The 19,963-nt window shown below is 35.0% G+C and overlaps 3 protein-coding genes across 5 annotated transcripts; 1 reads left to right on the top strand and 2 right to left on the bottom strand.

Moving 5' to 3' along the window:
- Positions 1–2,430: 2,430 nt before the first annotated feature.
- On the bottom strand, positions 2,431–3,452 carry LOC110268093 (uncharacterized). Its single transcript, XM_088493981.1, has 5 exons — positions 3,327–3,452; positions 3,102–3,236; positions 2,854–2,966; positions 2,690–2,783; positions 2,431–2,604 (listed from the first exon to the last, which is right to left on the bottom strand). Exons 1-5 carry the CDS (start codon positions 3,450–3,452, stop codon positions 2,431–2,433), a joined length of 642 nt encoding a protein of 213 aa, XP_088350107.1.
- Positions 3,453–10,265: 6,813 nt separating this feature from the next.
- On the top strand, positions 10,266–15,741 carry LOC107623001 (uncharacterized). 2 transcript variants are annotated; one of them, XM_016325103.3, is made up of 7 exons: positions 10,266–10,931; positions 11,134–11,268; positions 11,808–12,139; positions 12,923–13,667; positions 13,904–14,000; positions 14,073–14,127; positions 15,147–15,741. In XM_016325103.3, exons 1-7 carry the CDS (start codon positions 10,508–10,510, stop codon positions 15,204–15,206), a joined length of 1,848 nt encoding a protein of 615 aa, XP_016180589.1. In that variant the 5' UTR covers positions 10,266–10,507; the 3' UTR covers positions 15,207–15,741. The 2 variants fall into 2 exon arrangements, with proteins under 2 accessions (XP_016180589.1, XP_016180588.1); XM_016325102.3 differs by having other exon boundaries at positions 10,302–10,931; positions 11,131–11,268.
- A 263-nt stretch (positions 15,742–16,004) lies between these two features.
- On the bottom strand, positions 16,005–19,547 carry LOC107623002 (uncharacterized). Of its 2 annotated transcripts, none has more exons than XM_016325105.3 (4): positions 19,260–19,547; positions 19,024–19,145; positions 16,462–16,620; positions 16,005–16,241 (listed from the first exon to the last, which is right to left on the bottom strand). In XM_016325105.3, the coding sequence occupies exons 1-4, from the start codon at positions 19,494–19,496 to the stop codon at positions 16,148–16,150; spliced, it is 612 nt and encodes a 203-aa protein (XP_016180591.1). In that variant the 5' UTR covers positions 19,497–19,547; the 3' UTR covers positions 16,005–16,147. The 2 variants fall into 2 exon arrangements, with proteins under 2 accessions (XP_016180591.1, XP_016180592.1); XM_016325106.3 differs by having other exon boundaries at positions 16,114–16,258.
- Between the last annotated feature and the right edge of the window lie 416 nt (positions 19,548–19,963).

Raw genomic sequence — 19,963 nt, forward strand, 5'->3', positions numbered from 1 at the left:
TGAACAAGAAGATGCAAAGAAATTCGGGAAATATTTGTTAAGAATGAAAGAGAAGAATCCGAATTTCTTTTTTAAGCTCCAACTCGAAGAGGATCAATCGATTAAGCTCGCTTTTTGGGCCGATGCAAGAAGCAGAGCCGCCTTTGAGTATTTCGGAGACGTCATTTCATTCGACACCACCTACAATACAAACAGGTAACAAACTGCCCCTGTTTATGATGCTAAATTATTTTATTTTTACGAATCTGCATCAGAGGTGTATATTGGCTGTTTCATTGGGTGTATGCGAAGCATTTGTTAAGGTGTAACTAATGATTTTGCATTCTGGACCATGGTAATTTGTTTCAGGTATAATTTGGTCTGTGGTTCTTTTGTCGGGGTGAATCACCACGGTCAGTCAACACTTCTCGGATGCTCTTTGATGAAGAACGAAGAAATTGAATCATTCAAATGGTTATTTCAATGCTGGCTTCGTTGCATGGGAGGAAACGCTCCGAAAGGGTTTATCACCGATCAGTGCGCATCAATGAAAAGGGCTTTAGAGGCCTGTATGCCAACGACAATTCACCGTTGGTGTATTTGGCACATCATGAAGAAGATTCCAAGCAAATTAAACGGGTAGACATGCCGATATCGAACAAGAAATGAGCCAAGTTGTTTGGAACTCTCATAACAAAGACTCATTCGATAGGAATTGGAACGATTTTTTGCTGAATTTTGGTCTTGCGGACAACAAGTGGCTTTCAGGTAATGTCTTTTTAAAATCTGCAGCAGAGGTGTATATTGCATGTTCCCTCGGGTGTATTTACAGTCTGTGTTTGGGTGTATTATGCAGATCTGTACGAAGACCATCACATATGGGTTCCTATCTATCTGGATCACCACTTCTGGGCAGGGATGAGAAGCACCCAAAGGAGCGAGAGCATGCATTCATTTTTTAACAAGTATATCACCCGGAACAGCTCGCTTATTCAGTTCGTCAAACAATACGATAATTGCCTCAGAAGCAGGGAGCAAGCAGAGAGAGAATCAGATACTGCAGATTTTCATACGGTCATACCGTGTGCAACCAAATCCTCCATTGAAGCTCAGTTTCAAGATGCGTACACTCACGCAAAGTTTAGGGAAGTCCAAGCGCAATTCAGAGAAAAGGCGAATTGCATCACCAGATTAAAGAATTCCGCTCTAGGCTATTCAGTATACGAAGTCGGAGAACAAGTTTTCAGCTCAATATTCAACAAGTTTGTGGTTACTTACGACTCAGTTGCAGCCGAGGTAAAATGCGAATGCTTATTATTCAAGTCGAGAGGGATACTGTGCCGTTACGCACTAAGCGTGTTAAGCTTCGAACAAGCAAGCCAAGTGTCACCTAGATACATACTAGAACGATGGAGCAAGAAGGTAAAGAGGCGACACACACACATCAAGAGCAGCCACGACGAGCCACTAATGGAGCCAAGAAGCAAGAGGTTCAACCAATTGGTTTTTCGTTCGCAAAATATTTGTGAATTTGCCTCCGAATCGGAGGAGCTGACTGCAATTCTGCACCGTGCGTACGATAACGTCATGGCCGAGATGGAAGCATTAAAAGCCAAAAGGAAGGGGACATCTTCTTTATCCCACGAAGACGCCAACTTGGAATCCGTTAACGAGCTTCAAAGCCCGCCAAGGATTCGAACAAGAGGACGTCCAAAAAACAGGCTAGGTTCAAAGCTGGAGAAACAGATCGCAAATGGCACAAAGAAGAAGAAGACGAAAGTTTTAAGCGAGGTAAAAGTAATGTTCTTTAAATTTGTGGCGATTGAGTTTATTTTTCTCGTTAATAGGTTAGCTAATGTGTGAGTGTTATATTCAGATAAACCTGTTTGATGCTGCATCAGCGGCGCATTCAAATTCCAGCGAATATCAAGGACAAGTTATGAATTATCAGTTCAGGGTACCAGCAGCAGGGGATAACTCTTTGGGTGTATAGTTTTATAGAATATGGGTGTAAAAGCACCGTTCTTTTGGGTGTATTTTTGTTCATTGACAATTTACATATAGACACATATATAGATTCATATAGAACAAAAGCTCTAAAAATTCGCAGGTTATGGGTGTATATTTGATTTGATGTTTTTCTTCATATTTTAGTACATATAATTCATACATTTTGAATACAGCACAGACAGTTTAGGTGTATATTTTACGCAATGTTGGGTGTATTATTAGACCTGCGTTGGGTGTAACAGTTTATAATTTGCGTTTATATATGCCTTGATTTTTTCCTTCATATTTTACCACCTGTAATACAGCTTTTGAATACATCACAGACAGTTTACCAGCACAGATAGTTTAACTATGGGAAAAAATATACATGGAATAGAAGTTGTTGATAAATGGAAAATATTTACATCATTTGTTCAATTTACAAACTACCCAGCAGTTGGATTACGCAGTTTCTATATCAGCAGAATTAATCTGACAAAACGGACTCAATAATACAGAGGATGGCTTCGACAGCCTTATAGCACTACTCTCCCTAATTTCCCGATTTCTTTCTCTATTCATCTCACTGAATAGTATCCGGGAAGCATACTCCACTCTATAGTGGTCCACCTCCTCCTACAATTAAAAAGTATATTCTGTTTAAACAGCAATATTAATTCAGTAAAGTACTACAGAGTTATATAGTTCTAAAGACAGTTACCTGTGGCCAATTATCCCATTCATACTTTCCCTTTTTGATGTTTTCCGACTCAATTAACTCCATCCACTTCATAACATAGATAGCGCAGTCATAGCTGAAAACGAAGAAAATAAATTACAAATCTCATTTACGAAAGTTTAATGTTCAGACTCACAAATTTATACCTTGTTTTTTGGCCTGATATTTTAACATATGATGATTTAATTTTCTTCTCGTTCTCCCCTTTCTGCAGAGGTTCCCCGCCGACATATGTTATCAATCTTGAAAATACATATCCCTTAAATAGCAAAACAAATCAGTAATACACCCGAATAAATACACAAGATACACCCAACTGAATGGACAATATACACCCAACACAACTAACGAAATAGACCTAAATATTAAAGTAAAGAAGACAGAGGCAACTTACAGTGAATTTATTAATGTCCTTTCTCTCATCGCTTGGAGCTCTTTTGTGTAGCGGGTCAAGTATATGACATTTCCACTTTCTTGTATTTATGAGCCATAACCACCAATGCCCCGAGTGGCAAACAGGAGCAAAAATCTAAAGGATTGCCACATTTCAACAGTGTGTTATTTTATTTGGCATATAAGTAAATAAGCGTACTAACAAATTTAGCAAACGAAAACTTACATATGGATGCGAAGTTAATTTTTTTCTATCTATGAAGGGAATGAAACTCGGGTAGGCTTCCACCCTGAATTCCTTTTTCGTTTTCGGTGATACGAATTCCCCGTTTGGGTGATCCGAAAGTGCCATGCACTGCAAGAATTGCGAAACAAGAAATGAAATACTAAACTTACACCCAATTGAACGTAAAAATACACCCAAATCAATAAAGAAAATACACCCAAAGTTCGGAGAAGTAACACTTACCACAATATCGGGGGGGGAGACAGTATATTTGTTCTTGAAACCTCTTTTCATTTTTCTGGTTGAGGATGAGGCAAATGGCAGATACAATCTAGAAATATATGCCGAAATCAATTTTACATTAATAAGCATTGCAATTGACTTTGGTGTAAAAACATTAATGTTATTCTAATATTACCTGAGATTCTATGTCACTTTTTGCCTGGAGGGATACAAGGTGCATTCTCATCAAAATGTATTCTCCTTAGCCAATCAGAGTGCACATCTCCTCATACTCGTTAGTATTGCCATCTGCATCTTCCTTCAGTCTCGTCCCCCAGATGTAGCACTTTTGTTTCATATCATCTGTAATCTGATATAATCTCCCAGGAGTTCGAAACTTTGCAGAACTTTCTCCCCCAGTCTCCCTCTGAATTTGTGGACTTTTTTTCTTCCCCTTCGCCGCACTGCTTGCTATTTTTTGGACCAAATCGTCCAATTATTCTATCAAATTTGCAGATTCAGGAGATTTTGCCCTTTCTGTCTCCTGCGTTGACGCCCCCTCCTGGCTTGAATCAGTCAATCCAAGGCTGAATGATGGCACCCCTGGATCTGTTTTAGGAACATAGGATGCTGTCCGTGCCATCATCAACAGGGCAGCAGCGTCTTCTGCGTCTGGATGACTGCGTCATCATGTATAAGAATAAGAATAAGAATATACGGATGATAAGCAAAGATTGATCTTAGTCTGATGAACTTACATTTTAGTTGGAGCTGGGGGAAGCGTGGGTGTGGTCTCTTGAAGTTGTTTGGGGGTTTCAGGAGTGCTGCACAATTACAAAAAATTAATCACGGCGTAAAAAAAAACTAATCAGGAACAATATACACCCAAACTGTTAGCTAATATACACCCAAAATTTAAACAAATATACACTCAATATTATTTCTTACGTTTCTGTAGTCCCTTCAATCTGTATCATAGGGGTTGGTTCAAAATCTGTCTCAGTGGTTGTTTGGGATGCCGGCACAAAAACCTGAATCGGGACTCTAAACAAGAAGAAAAATGAAAGGTTAACAACGCCTTTGAAAATAATAAGGTTATAAGGTTGAAATATTATTGGAAAACTCACATTGCAAGCGCTTCCGACAGTGTCTGTTCCCTCACAACCATCATATTCGAATCAGACGGACTCAACCTAAAATACACCCAAAGAAATTCAAGAAATACACCCGAACAATTCAAAAAGAAGACAGGCTTTGTTTTTTTGAGAACTTACATACTTGCAGTTTTTGCTTTTTTTTCCTGCCTTTTTTTTCTTGAATAAAATAATAAAGGGCTTTTTTTTTCTAAAAAAAATATATACAGAATTAGAAGTAGAAGGGTAATAGAAGAACAAAAGTAACGGTTATTTGAAAGAGAAATTACATGCTCTGTGACGGCTGGTTTACACTACTCTGTTCTGTGCGTCCTTGAGAGGAAGGAGCATCACTTCCCAAGTTCACAGCCGGTATTCTAAAACAGATTTGATGTTATTCAGACAAAATAAGATACAGGTATAAAATACACTCAAATGAATGCACAAGATACAACCAACCGAATGGACAATATACACCCAACACAACAAACGAAATATCCCAACTTAATAAACAACATACACCCAACTTGATCAACACAATACACCGAAATGGTTCCACAAAATACACCCAAATCATGATAACAAGATTTTATTAAATAATAAAGCTTCTTACGTTTCAGACGACACATAGCGACCTTCTGTCGATCGCAGGTCAGCTGGGTTCTCCCTGCAAAACAAGAAACAATTATTAGCATACAAAACACACCAAAATATGAAATAGACAGCCCAGCAAGACATACCCCTCTGCAGCAGATTTATCAACATTTTGCCCTAGCCATTCATCTAGTTCGTCACTTGATATTTCATATGTCTCACTACATTCATAAAAGAAGACGTTAACAAAAATAATTACGATGATAGACGGTAATATAGCTTACGAGGTACTGTACCCGTCAAAGTATTGATCTTCTTTAGGAGGTGAATCCTCCACAACAACTTTTTTCTTTTTTGGTTGTGTTCTGGGTGGAAAAAAAAGAGTACCAATCAGAAATAAGAAATTAATTTTATCACAGAATAGTCGTCTAATCTAATTATATGCAAAGAAGTGCTTACTTTTTTGGTGTTGTTTTTGTTTTTTTCTTCTCCTTCTCCTTCTCTGCAGGTGATGATTCTTCGCTCCTATAAGTTAATAATAGACACTTCAGTTAATAAACGAAATATTTATAATGAAGCCAAAAGAAAGGAGTAATAATTTCAGGACATTACTCATCACTTGGTTCAGATTCAGATTCTGAATCAGAATCTGACTCCTCTTGCCTCTGCTTTCTTTTTCTGGAGTCCATTCTGGAAGGCAAACATTCATTATTTAGAACATACTAAAAATACACCCAAATGAATTCACAATATACACCCAATTGAATATACAATATACATCCAACGCAGAAAACGAACACACCCAGCTTAATAAACTACACACACCCAACGTGATCAACAAAATACACCCAACTCGAAAAAGAAATTACACCCAAGTATGGTACTTACTTTTTCCCCTTTTTGCTGGGGTGTTTTCTTCCTGAATCCTCTGAGTCTTCTTGAGTCTTAGACTCAGAGGTAGAAGTGTCAATGTCAGTAGCTGTTTCTGTCTCCGAAGACGATGTTGGACTCGCCTTCCTTTTTTTTGTTTTTTTGATTTCTTGTTTTTTTTTCTTTTTTTCTTTTTTTTTCATTTTTTCTCTTGCTCTTGTCTCCGCCATCTTCACAATCCCCTGAAACATTAGATATTTTAGCTAGCAGCATTCAGGTAAATAAAATACAAGCAACATATTATGTTTACTTACCAAAATTTCCTCTCTTTCTGCAGTCATTCTTTCCACCAACTGCTCCTTAGTCCAGTTGGTAATCCAAGGCTTTGGTGGTCTTTCAGCCCTCTTCTTGCCTTTGTTTTCAGAAAGATGAAAGTATATTATCATCAGGGCAAAGAGGCAGCCATCAATTGCCTTCTTCTTCTTCTCCTGGTAGTCTGTGATGCCCTTGATCAAGAAGGTCAAAACATGCCCCCCCCCCAGTTTCTCTCCGATATGCCGTCCATCTTAAAAATTGGGGCCAGGTGCACTGGTGATATTTTGTTTATCGTCGTTGGCAAAAGGAATGCCATCTGTATGTAGAGGATGAATATCCTCTTAAACATCAGGCGTTCCTCTTCGTTGCCAACGCCGATTTCCATCATTTCATCGGTAAGACTTTTGAGGGTCTTACCCTGGAATCTTCTATAAATTATTTTGTCATCATCAGAAAGTTGCTTATACTCAACTTTCTCAGGAAACAGATTTCCTACAAAAAGGAAAACAACAAAGTATCAAAGTCGATTCAAATACACCCAAGCATCAACCTTAAATACACCCAAGCATCAACTTAATATACACTTATAATTTTGAGCTAGTTACCTTTGCATTGATGCCAAGCGCATCACCTATTGTTTTTGGTGTTATTTGGAAAGAACCATATCCTGTCTTCAGTCTGTTCTCCCCAAGTTTGAAGTTATTTGTCAGTTCCCTTAAGAGTTGGTGATCCACCCTGAGTGGTGGGATGTGCATCAACCCACCGAATCTGAGATCCCTTACAATTGCCTTCTTCTCCTCAGTCATGTTTCTGAACTTATCACTCAGGAGATGTGTGGCACACTTAAGGTCTTTTGTTTTGTTTCTTGCTGCCATTTTCTCTGAAACAAAAAATACACCTAAAGACATCAGTACGATACACTCATATATATGAGTCAGATACACCCATTGATAACAGTAAGATACACTCATAGATATGATTTAGATACACTCATTGATAACAGTGAGATACACCCATAGATATGATTCAGATAAATCCATTTATATCAGTCAGGTATCACTCAAACATGCTTCAATATCAAATTAATTGAGATCTCAGTAAGATACACGCATATATGAGTCAGATACACCCATTGATAACAGTAAGATACACTGATATGTAAGAATCAGATACACCCGTTGATAAAAGTGAGATACTCCCATAGATATTATTCAGATACATCCATATATATCAGTCAGATATCAGTCAAACATGCTTCAATATCAAGCCACATTACAAGTTCAAGCAGTATACACCCCCCAATCTACGGAATAAACCCCCAAAAATCAACAACAATAGCAGGAGAACTTAGAACCAGAACGTAGAACGACGTAGAACTTAGAAGAATGACGTAGAACTTAGAACAGTGTAACAAAGAAGCAAGAAGTAAACCCTAGAAGAACGACGTAGAAGAAAAGTAAAATATACAGGAATCTTAACGAACTTACGTTGAGTATTGTTGCTTTGCTTCAGATTCTTCACGGAGAGTTTGATGGTGTTTTGATGGAGGTTTCGAAGAACGATTTGTATGTTTTGAACTTTGATTTTCGCTCGAAAATGGAAGGGTTTCCTTGTTTTCGAAGCGTTTTGAGAAGTGGAAGAAGTGGAAGAAGTGGAAGAGTTTCCCATACGTAACGGTTGTAGTGTTGAGCGCGTGATTTTGACGCGCCATGTTATCTCTCTTTATGCGCGTGGCTTCTATTTGGGTTGGGCCAACTTGTAAGCTTGTAAGCTTGTATGTGTAGCCCAGCCCTTATTTAATTACATTCTTATATTTAAATTTTTTTTTTAATAATGTGTTAAAAATTAGTTACTTTTTCAATGTATTAATATACGATAAATTATTTGTAAAAACTATTTTATATTAACACGTATACAAATTAAACCAAAAATATAATACTATAATTTAGAATTTAGTTTTAATATATCGTATAAAATAGTTTACACAATTATATAATTATATTTATTTTTTAGATAATTATTTATATTGTTAATATAAAAGATAATTATTTTTTTGATATGACATTATATAATTAGATGTATATTAAAAATTAGAAAATTAAATCGGACTGACCGATTCAATCAAATTAATCAAAAATCGGTCATTAAGACAGTTTGGTTAACCTAAAAAACCGATTGACAAAAAATCGATCAAAAAATTGGTCGAATTGACGGTTAATTGGTGAACCGACGAAACTAGCCAATTTTTTAAATGTTTTCCGGTTTGATGCACCCTTCAAAACGACGTGCGTTATTACCTTTATTTTAAAAAAAAAAAAAAGGCCAAAAGCCTAAAACTCCCCAACGCAGCCCAATCCTCCCTTTCCTCTCCGATCTAAAACTTTGAACTTTGAAATTTTAAGATCAAAAGAACCGTAGACCCGCAGCCCCCACAACCCCCACATTCCCCTTCTCCGTCGTCGTTCCCTTCCCTTCGTTGCGTGTCTCAACCCAGTCTCTCTTCACTGCGTGCGCCGTCACTGCTTCTTCGCCCCTTGCTGTCGGTCGTCGCTACTCAGCTCCTCGCTGTGGGTCGTCGCTGTTCCACTCCTCGCGGTGCGTCATTTCTGCTTCTCTGCCTCCTCACCAGTCTTGCTGGGTGGTCTATGCTTCTCTGCTCCTCACTCGCCGTCTCTGTCCTCGTCGTTGAGTGGTTGACGGTTTGTCAATTTCTTGAGTTGTTGGGTGTTCAGCTAACTGGTGGTGATGGGTAGCTAGAAGAGGGTAAGTGGGTAAGGTAGCAATTCATTGTTACAATTCTTCAAAGCATTTCTCCGCAAAGCATTTCTGTATTAGCACAATAACTCTGACCAAGAGTTTATTTTGACATCTTTCTCTTGAAAAATAATTTAGCCTTACATTTTTCCTACTAAAGACCTTCAAACTAATTAAGCTCCACATAGGCTTGCTGCTTGGGATTTTGTTAACTAAAGTGACAATGATGAGGGCTTAAATGATAGGGTTAATGATGATGGAAAGAACGAAGAACTGGATGATGAATTTGATGATTTTCTTGATAGCAAGCCTGTTCTAGAACTGCAAGGTGTGGATCCAAAGAGGGGTTGGAGATGGTAGTCAATTTTTAATTGTTTATGATTTTTATTTGTTACTATAGACATTACTAGAGATGGAACTTTGGTTTGGTATCTGTAGAAAATCTAATCCACAGATGTAATATACCTGATGTCTTTGAAATGCTATGATTGCATTAAAGTTTTCATTGTGCATAAATGATAATATTTAAGCATGAAAATTGAATTGATTCTTAATATAATTGTGCTGAAGCCAATTAAAGAGAATTCTTCACTAAATGGAGATTGAGTCTTTTTTTTTTTTGGTGACGTGGAGATTGAGTCTTTGAAGTCGAAGAAAATTACCAGAGCTTAGAATAATTTCTTTTTATTTATTTTTTATTTATGTTATTCTTCATGAATTTAAAATGATAATCAGTGATATGTTTTTTTGTTGCATTTTGTATGAAAGTATTAAAAATTATTGTTTGAATATTTGAAATTTGTATATTAAATTTTTAATAATTTTATTTTATATTTAACTAAATCGATCGAATTTTGGTTGAACTCCGGTTGAATTATTAAACCGTTGAACCAATTATTCTATCAGTTTATTAATCGGTTCGGTTCTCGCAACATTGTTTTACGCTAATAATTTATAATTTATTAAAATTAAATTCTATAATTTAATTATATTTTTTAAGATAGCCTAATATATGACATATTTTTAATACATTAACAATAAAATTTTCAGTAATCACATTAATCTTGTTTTCCCGCGTTACTTTCCAGATCTGGTTGACCTGACTCGCGTGAAGTCGTGGTAGTTAGTAGTAACTAGTTACTGAATTGCCACACTCGACGAACAAAATCCTATTCACACGCCAATCTTAATCGCAATCACCAAAAATTACGCCAATCAATATCATGAAACCCTAATTAAAATTTCCATAACCAGAATTGAATTGAATCCCATACAGACACCCTCTCGACTTCCATGGACCCCAAATTCAGGCGCGTCGGTTTCGAACCCGACCCGAACCAATCCCAATATCCGCTTACTGTGCCCCCGCCACGTCTTCTCTCCGAGAGAACCGCCGCCGTTCCTGTTCCGGAGATAGGGTTCCGGCGTCAGTTCCCGGGAGATCGAATTCCGATTGGGAGTTACAACCCTTCCCTGGCGCTGCTCGGAACCTCGCCATCAGCGGCGTCCACGCCTACTTCCGAGTATCGCGATGGCGACGGAGAATTCTCCGAGGATTCCTCCGGCTGGTTCCTTCGCAGCGAATCGAGTTTTGCCGTCACAGAGTTCGATTTGCCGGCGAAGCCTCTGGAAAATTCCTCGGAGAATTGTTTAACCGGGAGTGTGAATTCGAAAAATGTAGCCGGATCCAGAGCCGGAGCTATAGCCGGAACCACCGGTAGTAATAACGATGCTACATTAAACTTTCATTTTCTTTAATTCAAAATAGGCGATGACATGTAGCAATTACAAATAAATTTGAGCGATTTTGATGATGTTGAATAAGCTGCATTTGCTTCTTCTGATAAATGACTGATTCTAGATATAGTTATTTGTTATTCTTTAACATGTTAATGACGAAAGCATAATATTCATAGCAGAAAGGATGGAAGGAACTGCCAAAGAAGAACGCAACGATGTGCCCTCAATTTCGAAGCCAGTTAAGGCAAACACTACGAAGGCTGAGAGACGAGCCTTGCAGGAGGCACAAAGAGCTGCAAAAGCTACTTCTAAAGGTCGTTGTAGTCATTGAAAATTTTGTTGACAATTTTGCATTTTCTTTTCCTGAATATTTCAGAATTTATTTGATTTATGTATACTACTATGAAGTTTAAATTTTAGCTCGTCTTTTATTCTAAATTTTGAAAACTGTCAGTGTTCTTGTTCTGTTAATTGGTTTTTAAATGAGAGGCATGGTTTAAAATAATTGTTGCTTCACAGTTTTCACTAGTTTTGTGCCCTTGCATAGTTTTTGAATTGTAAACCTAGGTAAACTCTTGCTTTGAGCAACCCTGGGGGCTTTTTATGCTTGCTACTTTCTTAGAAGCATCAGTTTTTAGCTCTCAATTATTTCTTTCTAAATTTTTTAAAACTGGAAGACTGTTGAAATTTGATTAACTTGTTTTGACTGAAAGAAAAAATTTGGGGTTTCATGTTTAAATAGGCCAAATATATCAGATAGTTAAATTTGTTAGTTGCTTATTCATGTATTCTATGACCTTCATGTGGCTCCTGTAGGCTCTGCTTATGCTTTTGATAGTTGTTCTGTATCCAGCTGATGGCAGAGCAGAACCTGGTAAAGGTGTGAAGCAGTCTTCCGGGAAGAAAGATGGACCTCCTGTAACATCTTCGACAGCTGCTGACAAGAAATCAGGTGGTCGTTCTTGGGAGAAAGAGAGGAAAAAAGATGTTCCTCCTCCACGTATGCAATTTGACGACAAAAGTAGAGTTGAAAAGGCCAAAAGGCGTGCATTAGTCAATCAAACTGAAGCTGTAAACAGAGTTGAATTATTTCGTCATTTGCCTCAATACGAATATGGTTCTCAGCTTCCTAAGCTTGAATCAAAGCTTTTCCAAATTGATTCAGTGCATCCTTCTGTGTTCAAGGTACTCTTTTGGAGTTTCATAAGGTTGGTTCAAATTAATATTCTTGGAATCTATTTGTTGATATTACTAGTTAAATATGTGATCTGAGCATAAATATCAACATTAGAACTAACTTCTCTTTTCATTCTATATTGTGTATATTTCGTTGTTAAATGCAATTGCTTTGCTGTGTCTTAAATTAATTATTCTTATTTCAAATATCCATTCCCCTTGATATTATTGTATTTGTTAGTTGTGTTTAATATTATGTTTGCGATAGTTACAAATTTTTTTCTAAAACTTTGATGAAAACAAATATTTAATTTAAACCGTTCAGTGGTTACAAAAATGTTGTTTTAAAAAACTTTTATGAAATAAATATATTAATTTAAAGTTTGCCCTTTGTTTGAATTTATAACTTTACATGTTCATATGTTCATGAGTGCAAAGAGGCATCCTATACGATCAACTAGATATGGATTTTTTTGTTTCTGTTTTAACTCTAAATTATATTTGTCTCCCTTGAGATTAGGAGATATGAAACACAACATTTCTTGATTTGTCATGTTTTCACTGACAAAGTCTGTTAGAGGTGTTCAATGCTGCAGATCATGTAGTTTGCCCTTTTCTTATGTATTGTCTTTTGAGCTGGAACCTGGATCAATATTATTCCCTCTTCCCATGCAAGGGGAAATATGTCAATTCCATTTGAAGCAATTTTTTACATGCATGTATCCATGCTTTGAAATGAACTTTTAAATGGCAAATATAGATATGTTACTCACTGGCTTATTCAATTTTCAGGTTGGATTGCGTTACTTGGCAGGAGGTACATCTGGTGATAATGCTCGTTGTATTGAAATGCTCAGAGCCTTTCAAGAAGCAATCAGAGACTACTCTACTCCTCCTGAAAAAGCTCTTGTTAGGGACTTAACTGCAAAAATTGGTAGTTATGTTTCATTTTTCACTGAATGCAGGCCTCTTTCTATTAGCATGGGAAATGCAATTAGATTTGTAAAGAGTCGTATTGCCAAGTTGCCTTTAAGTCATTCTGAATCTGAGGCAAAAGCAACTCTTTATTCTGATATTGATCGATTCATAAATGAGAAAATAATTCTTGCTGCTAAGGTGATAGTTGGACATGCTGCTACAAAGGTTAGGGATGGAGATGTTCTTCTAATATATGGATCATCATCTGTTGTGGAGATGATTCTTTTATATGCTCATGAGCTTGGGAAACAGTTCCGTGTTGTGGTGGTAGATTCGCGACCAAAGCTTCAAAGTCAGGCCTTAATCCGTAGGTTGTTGGCAAAGGGAGTCGATTGTACATATACTCTAATAAATGGTGTTTCTTATGTCATGCATGAAGTCACACGAGTTTTTCTGGGAGCTTCTGCTGTTCTATCTAATGGAACTGTATATTCAAGAATTGGGACTGCATGTGTTGCTATGGTGGCTCATGCATTTCATGTTCCTGTATTGGTCTGTTGTGAAGCTTATAAGTTTCACGAAAGAGTCCAACTTGATTCAATATGTTCCAATGAACTAGGTAAGTTTAATAGCATCAGTTTGTTGGCTTTGCATTTTCACTTCAGCGTATCTTGATATTTAGAGGAGGGATTGGGATAGAAATTTGTATCTACTGCTATCCTTGTGTCAGCTGTCATGCATTTTATATAAATTATCTTCAACCCACTTCTATTCCTTTCATGTTCTGCCAAGCGAAAAAATTCACTTTTTGTGAAATGAAGCTGTCAATTTGAGAAAACTTCAAATTGCTTGCAGGTGATCCCAATGCTGTTGCCACGGTTCCTGGAAGAATGAATGTAAATTATCTAGACAATTGGACCAGTGAAGACAATTTGCAGATTTTGAATTTGATGTAAGCTTTAGATTTTACGTTTGTGTGAACAGCCCATGAAAAATGAGATACTGATTTTATTTTGATTGATAGGTTTGATGTCACTCCTTCAGATTATATCTCAGCAATTGTTACAGACCATGGAATGGTAAGTTTATCAGTGTGAGTTGTGCAGGTTTTAAGGTTGTTTTGAATGCCACCACATTGTCTTAGATGAAAATTAGGTGACATATATCCAGCTCTTTTATGATGTAAAGTTCGATTCCTAATTCTCCTCCCACATTATTTTGCATTTGTCTCTTTTCATTATAGAATGAACCCTCATATTCGTCCTTGTAAAATTTATTGGGGAGGGGCTTGTTTGCTTTTCTATTTTTAACTTTTTGTAATTTGTAAAGATGAAAGCAGAAACAATATAAATCCAGTTTTCTGTCTTAATTTTCTATTTTCACCTTTTTTTCATAAAATCTTGAAAAAAAAAAGTTGAAAACAAAAACTACACAAGCCCAATTTCCGAGGGGGGGGGGGGGGGGAAAGCCCTCAGGATTTCCCAATTGTGGTAATTGGAATATTAATGTTGGCCATGTTAGTCCTTAACATTTGGACATGTGAGTTCTAGAAAGGACTAGAGAATGAATATGTCTAAGATTTCTTTTGCCCCTTAGGAAGGGAACTAAGTTAGGGTTTTCTCTTTTTCATTTATATACATAGGGATTGATTCTCAAATCGTATCCAGTTGTCCTAGACGTACATTACCGGTTTATTGGCTCTTTCCTCTATTTATGTTCTTGTTGAGGGGAGGGGAGCATTTTGAATGTTTTTGCTTTCTTTTTCTTTTTGTTCTTTCCCTCCCTGATACATTCAAAAGAAAGTTAAGGTGACAATCATCACTCATTATGAAAAATATGGTAGAAATCTACGGTGGTTTGGTCTTATTCGCAGAAGACTTGTTTAAAAAGCCTTTGGAAGAGTAGGTAAAAGGAAGATAGTCCAGGTCAGTTAGAGAAAGACTTGAATTTTAATAACTTGGCTATGGCCTATAGATATGGTTTATGTTGTGATGGTATGGAGTCAATTGGTGAATGTAGCTAACTGCACCTGATAAAGAAGAAAGTTTAATTGTTGCTAGCTTAATACTTTCTCGTTGTTTTCGTCTTTTTGTTGCAGGTCCCTCCGACAAGTGTGCCCGTAATTGTACGCGAATACGGTCGAGAGCACTTGATTTAGACTCTCAAGTTTTGGCCCGCAATAATTCTAAGTTTTCTATGTGCTTTAAAATTCTTTTCTGATTAAAAAAATCAATCATGCTACATGTACACACAAAAATCAGCTACCAAATTAGCTACTCATATAAAATATATGCTAGATAATAAATACATATTGAAAATGATTTAAACAATATGTATATTTATGTACAAACACAATGACTGATTTGGTGGTTGATTTTTAGTGTGCATAACTGCATATAATATTTTTGTAATACAATTTATATCATGTAATCTTTTCATCTTCCAAAGATCAAGGAGATCTGCGTATTCTTTCAATAGTTACACATTCTTTTTAACATACTTTTAGGTCAACTGAAATTTGTTACCCTTAAATTGTAAGTTTAGACACTACACAGAAGTTGGAAGCAGCTTCTTTTTTCAAGTGGTTGTAGAAAGTATTCATTGATGAAAACGAAAGACAGTCTGTAGTACAGTAGATAGTTGAACCCTTACCGAAGCAATCGAAATTCGTAATCGTGGAAGGGATTTTATTATATTATATTAACATGAACGATTTCACAAACTTTGCTGCAGGAAGAAAATAAAAATATCTTATCATTGGATTCAGTAGAAAAAGAATGAACGAATTAGAAAAATCAATGGTTTGTGTCAATGGGCAATGTCATAGCATCCTCGGCATTATCTAGTAGTGGCAAGATTCTGAAGATAAAGTGCAATGCCACTACTGCAGTAAGGTAATGTTCCCACAACAACCTTTGTACAATCAGAAAACTCTAAGCCATAAACAACAAAACTATACTGCGTCAATTGCTTCATTTGTGTGTGTTGGGTGGGGCTGCTGGTGTAAGTGGAAATTAAATAAAAATGTAAAAGGAAAAAAAATACGACTTTTAATGCGATTCTAAATTTTTAATCAAAAGCTGAAAATTTTTTTATCCTTCAGCTTCTCCTCGCCCTCCTTAGCCTCCAAATAATTGCATATGGGTCGGGGCATATCCTGTATGGTGTTTTTGGTGGAGGCATTTGAGGTACTCTGCAAGAACAACAATTCTAAAACTGAGTTATTAGAAGCTCTATTAAGAAACCTTAATATTGTATTTGTGCCTATATATATACAAGAAAAAAGATGCAAGGATATAATAAAAGCATGAACGCATCTAATAATATATAAGCTCCAAATTGCTAAAATCATGTGAAGGAATCTAGCATGTTGAGGAATTATTAATGGTGAGATAGATGGTGAGGGAACATACTTTAATCTAGAAATATCGATCTGAGAAAAGTCCATGTTGGTTGCACTGTCTAGAACTGATACACTGGGTCTCAGTGGTGGTGTAGGGGGCTGCTTGATTGCTAGTACTCTGCAGTTGAAATGTCTGGCCATGCTATTTGGGGAATGGGCCATAGCCAATCTATTTACCAAATGAATAAAAACAAGCTTTTGAGTTTGCAATGAAATGAATGATCATAATTTATTGTGTTATTTTAGAGGACTCAATGGTGAAAATCAACACATGTCATTCAAAATTATTCATTCTCATTAAATACAGCTAATGATTATTCATCATTATTTATTTAGTGGAGCCATCGCATGTGTTGGTTGAGCCAAATGCACCATGTACTTCTGTTGGGCCAACTCTACCCTTCTTAGAAGTTAGAACTCATCTCTGCCATATATAATAATAATAGGCATAGCTAACATAAGATAGCTTCCTTCTACATTAGAAGCACACCTTTTAGGGCCTTTAGGCTTTAACCTCTAAAGGGATTCATATGTAGAGTACATGGGCACAGCATTAGTTACATTCCGAAAACAATTCTTTTTTTCTTTTTTCTTTCCCTTTAATAGTTAAATCAATGCTAAAGAATAGAGCAATAATTACAATAAATATTCCTAAAAGGTAATTTCAACATGATAAGACTACTTCTAACGGAATCTAGCAGGGCTCCTTTGTCCTTTTACTAAAAAAACAAAAGAAAAGAAAAAGAAAGACTCAGAACTCAGAAGTGGAGCCAAAAAGCATTGGCAGTTTTGTTATCATTACAGATGGCACGTGCAATAGTCATGGCCTTACGTGATCAAGTTCCAGAGATCACTAACACTGGATAAACTCTCTCAATTTTTTTAAGTGGTATTATAAAATATAATTCTTTATTATACATTTTTTAATTAAAATAAAAATATGTAAAACACGACATTATATCCTTTTTTACCTCCCATAATGATACTTAAATTCAAAAGTGATTTTGACACCAATATTTTAGTTAGGAACTAAAATCGTCATTTCATTTTTATAATGTCATTTTCTATTTGATAAAACTTTATTATAAACAAATTTTATATAAAAAGTAAAATCTCTTAAATAATAATATTGTCATACTCTTTTGTAATTATTCATTTTGTACCGTAAGCTTCACAGTGTTGATATTTAATTAGGGAGACTTGCTACACATACAAGTCTTTTTGGCATATAAGTTTATACAAGTTAACCCTAACTTAATAAAATTCACTTTTATAATGCAAGAAAGAAGAAGAAGAATTTTGAATTATACAAAACTTATCAATACACATACACCAAAAATTTTTAAACAATATAATATAAATGACTTGTATAAACTTGTATGTGTAAATAACTTGTATGTGAAAAATAATTCTTAATTAGGAATTTGCTGATGATAATAAAAGTAGAAAATTTGCATTCTTTCAATGTATTATCAACATATTGAATGCATAAAAATTTTTTAAAATTTATATTTTTTAGAAAAATATTCTATTTACATAAGATAATTAGTTAAAATAGAAAACAGATCTTTCAAATTAGTGTTATAAAGTGTAATCTTTTACAGTACACTACTATTTTTAAATGAAATAAAAAATTATTATATACTAAAAAACTACATTTAACATCACCTTAAAAAAAATAAAAAATTCATCAAATAATCATATCAAAATCTTCTAAAATAACAAAATTTATAAAATAATAAAATAATATTTTAATTATTTTTAGATTAAGATAATAGAGTTCATAAATAATAAATATTATAAATTTATAGATGATTAAAATATCATTTTATTATTTTACTACAATCTTTACTTTAAAAGATTTTTTTTCTAACTTCACTTTAGAAGGTTTTTTTTCAAGTAAACTGTTATTAAGAACACACAAGAGAAAGGATTTTATAGATAAAGCGAATTCCACTTTTATTTTCTTAATAAATACCTTCCGAAAGACACCCCAAAAAAAACCTTGAGACTACTAATTCGCAAACCCTTAAATATTAAAATTAAATTAAAAAACCTTAGGTTCAAATATCACTATTATTGTTTATTCATAGTAGCATCAGAAAGAGCACAAAACAAATTGGAACATTTAAGACACACAGGTCCCATCAACTAGGGAAGAAAGCCAAGATCATCAGAAAAAGAAGAGTGATATGGAAACATTGATTATTACAGATCCCAGAATAATTATTATGTAATTAAAAGTTGAAATCCCAATTCCCAAGTACCACTAATCAGAATCTGTCTTATTTCTTTTCCGAAAAAACATAAATACACAGAACATTGAATTTCATGCTTTTCATTCATCAGTGATCACCCACCTTAATTACAATGACAATGACCAAAGAGAAACCCAACTTTATTCTTCCCCCAACAAAAGCAATAAATTCTAGGGAGAGTAAATACTATTTTAATATCAATATTTTTTTAACAATTAATAATGGTATTTTTATTGTGAAAATCATTTATCAAATTGAAATTGACCTGAAAAGTATTTGAACATATTTTGACATTGAAGTTATAATTAAATTACCTGTAAAGAAAGCTATGATCATGGAGTCCAACCACAAGAACAGAAGCTCCAAGCTCTCGAACCGTAGCAGCAATCTTAGTCCCTTCTTGATCCCCTTCCGTGACAATAATCTCAACCTTTGTCTGTAACACAATCCTCCTAAGATTAATTTGTACATAGCAACAAAATCAGTATAACAATAAATTAAATTAAATCAAATCAAACCAAGTTAAGATCAAAGTTTATTAGTTACGAACGTTGGGGTGGCTATTGCAGATGTGTTGAAAGGAGAGGGCTAATTGGTAACCATTGAGGCGAAGAAGGCGAGATTTTGATCTGGTTCTTGTTCTTGAAGATGATGAAGATGAAGAATGGTAAACATGAAGCAATGTGATTATGTCGCCGTAGCGAATGATATTGTGAAGTGCCCATTTTAGAGCTGTTCTTGCAACTTCTTCATCTTCCACAATCACCACTATTTTCCTCACATCCATTATTTTTCTTTTTGTTCTCTTCTTGCTTTTCTTCCCCACACTACTCTGTAGTTTCCTCTTCTCTTATTCACTTTATTATTTCTTTTTTTATTATTTATAATTATTCTCAAAAAATTAATTATCAAATCAATAGAATATATGTTTAAATACAGAATATATATTAAAAATAAATTAAATAATATATATTTATATACAAATATATAATAAATTATTGAGTATATATTTAAATAAGTCTTTAAAAAATTTTGTATTGGACGTTTTTATCTCCAAAAAAAATTTATTACGTTGATATTTTTAAACTTTATAAAAATAAGATATATAAGTTTTTTTTGTCATATTTTTAAAAAATTATTTGTCCAAATAAAAACAATAAATTTAGCTAAATTAAAGTACACATATATCTTACTTTTGTAAAATTAAAGGATCTCATTGTAATAAAATTATTTAAAGACAAAAATCATTCGACA

This window comes from Arachis ipaensis, chromosome B10 (assembly GCF_059453495.1).
Source record: "Arachis ipaensis isolate K30076 ecotype BB chromosome B10, ASM5945349v1, whole genome shotgun sequence".
Classification (NCBI taxonomy): Eukaryota; Viridiplantae; Streptophyta; class Magnoliopsida; order Fabales; family Fabaceae; genus Arachis; species Arachis ipaensis.

Bases quoted from the DNA above. Each gene is read 5' to 3' on its own strand.
- LOC110268093 (XM_088493981.1), bottom strand. From the start codon at position 3,452: ATGGCACTTTCGGATCACCCAAACGGGGAATTCGTATCACCGAAAACG. The intron at 2,784-2,853 runs GTATAAATTTGT...CTTCGTTTTCAG, and splicing joins ATATCAGGCCAAAAAACAAG to CTATGACTGCGCTATCTATG. The intron at 2,605-2,689 runs GTAACTGTCTTT...TTTTAATTGTAG, and splicing joins AATGGGATAATTGGCCACAG to GAGGAGGTGGACCACTATAG.
- LOC107623001 (XM_016325102.3), top strand. From the start codon at position 10,508: ATGGACCCCAAATTCAGGCGCGTCGGTTTCGAACCCGACCCGAACCAA. The intron at 10,932-11,130 runs GTAGTAATAACG...TAATATTCATAG, and splicing joins AGCTATAGCCGGAACCACCG to CAGAAAGGATGGAAGGAACT. The intron at 14,128-15,146 runs GTAAGTTTATCA...TTTTTGTTGCAG, and splicing joins TTGTTACAGACCATGGAATG to GTCCCTCCGACAAGTGTGCC.
- LOC107623002 (XM_016325105.3), bottom strand. From the start codon at position 19,496: ATGGATGTGAGGAAAATAGTGGTGATTGTGGAAGATGAAGAAGTTGCA. The intron at 19,146-19,259 runs GTTCGTAACTAA...ATTGTGTTACAG, and splicing joins TCTGCAATAGCCACCCCAAC to ACAAAGGTTGAGATTATTGT. The intron at 16,242-16,461 runs GTATGTTCCCTC...TTGTTCTTGCAG, and splicing joins ATCGATATTTCTAGATTAAA to AGTACCTCAAATGCCTCCAC.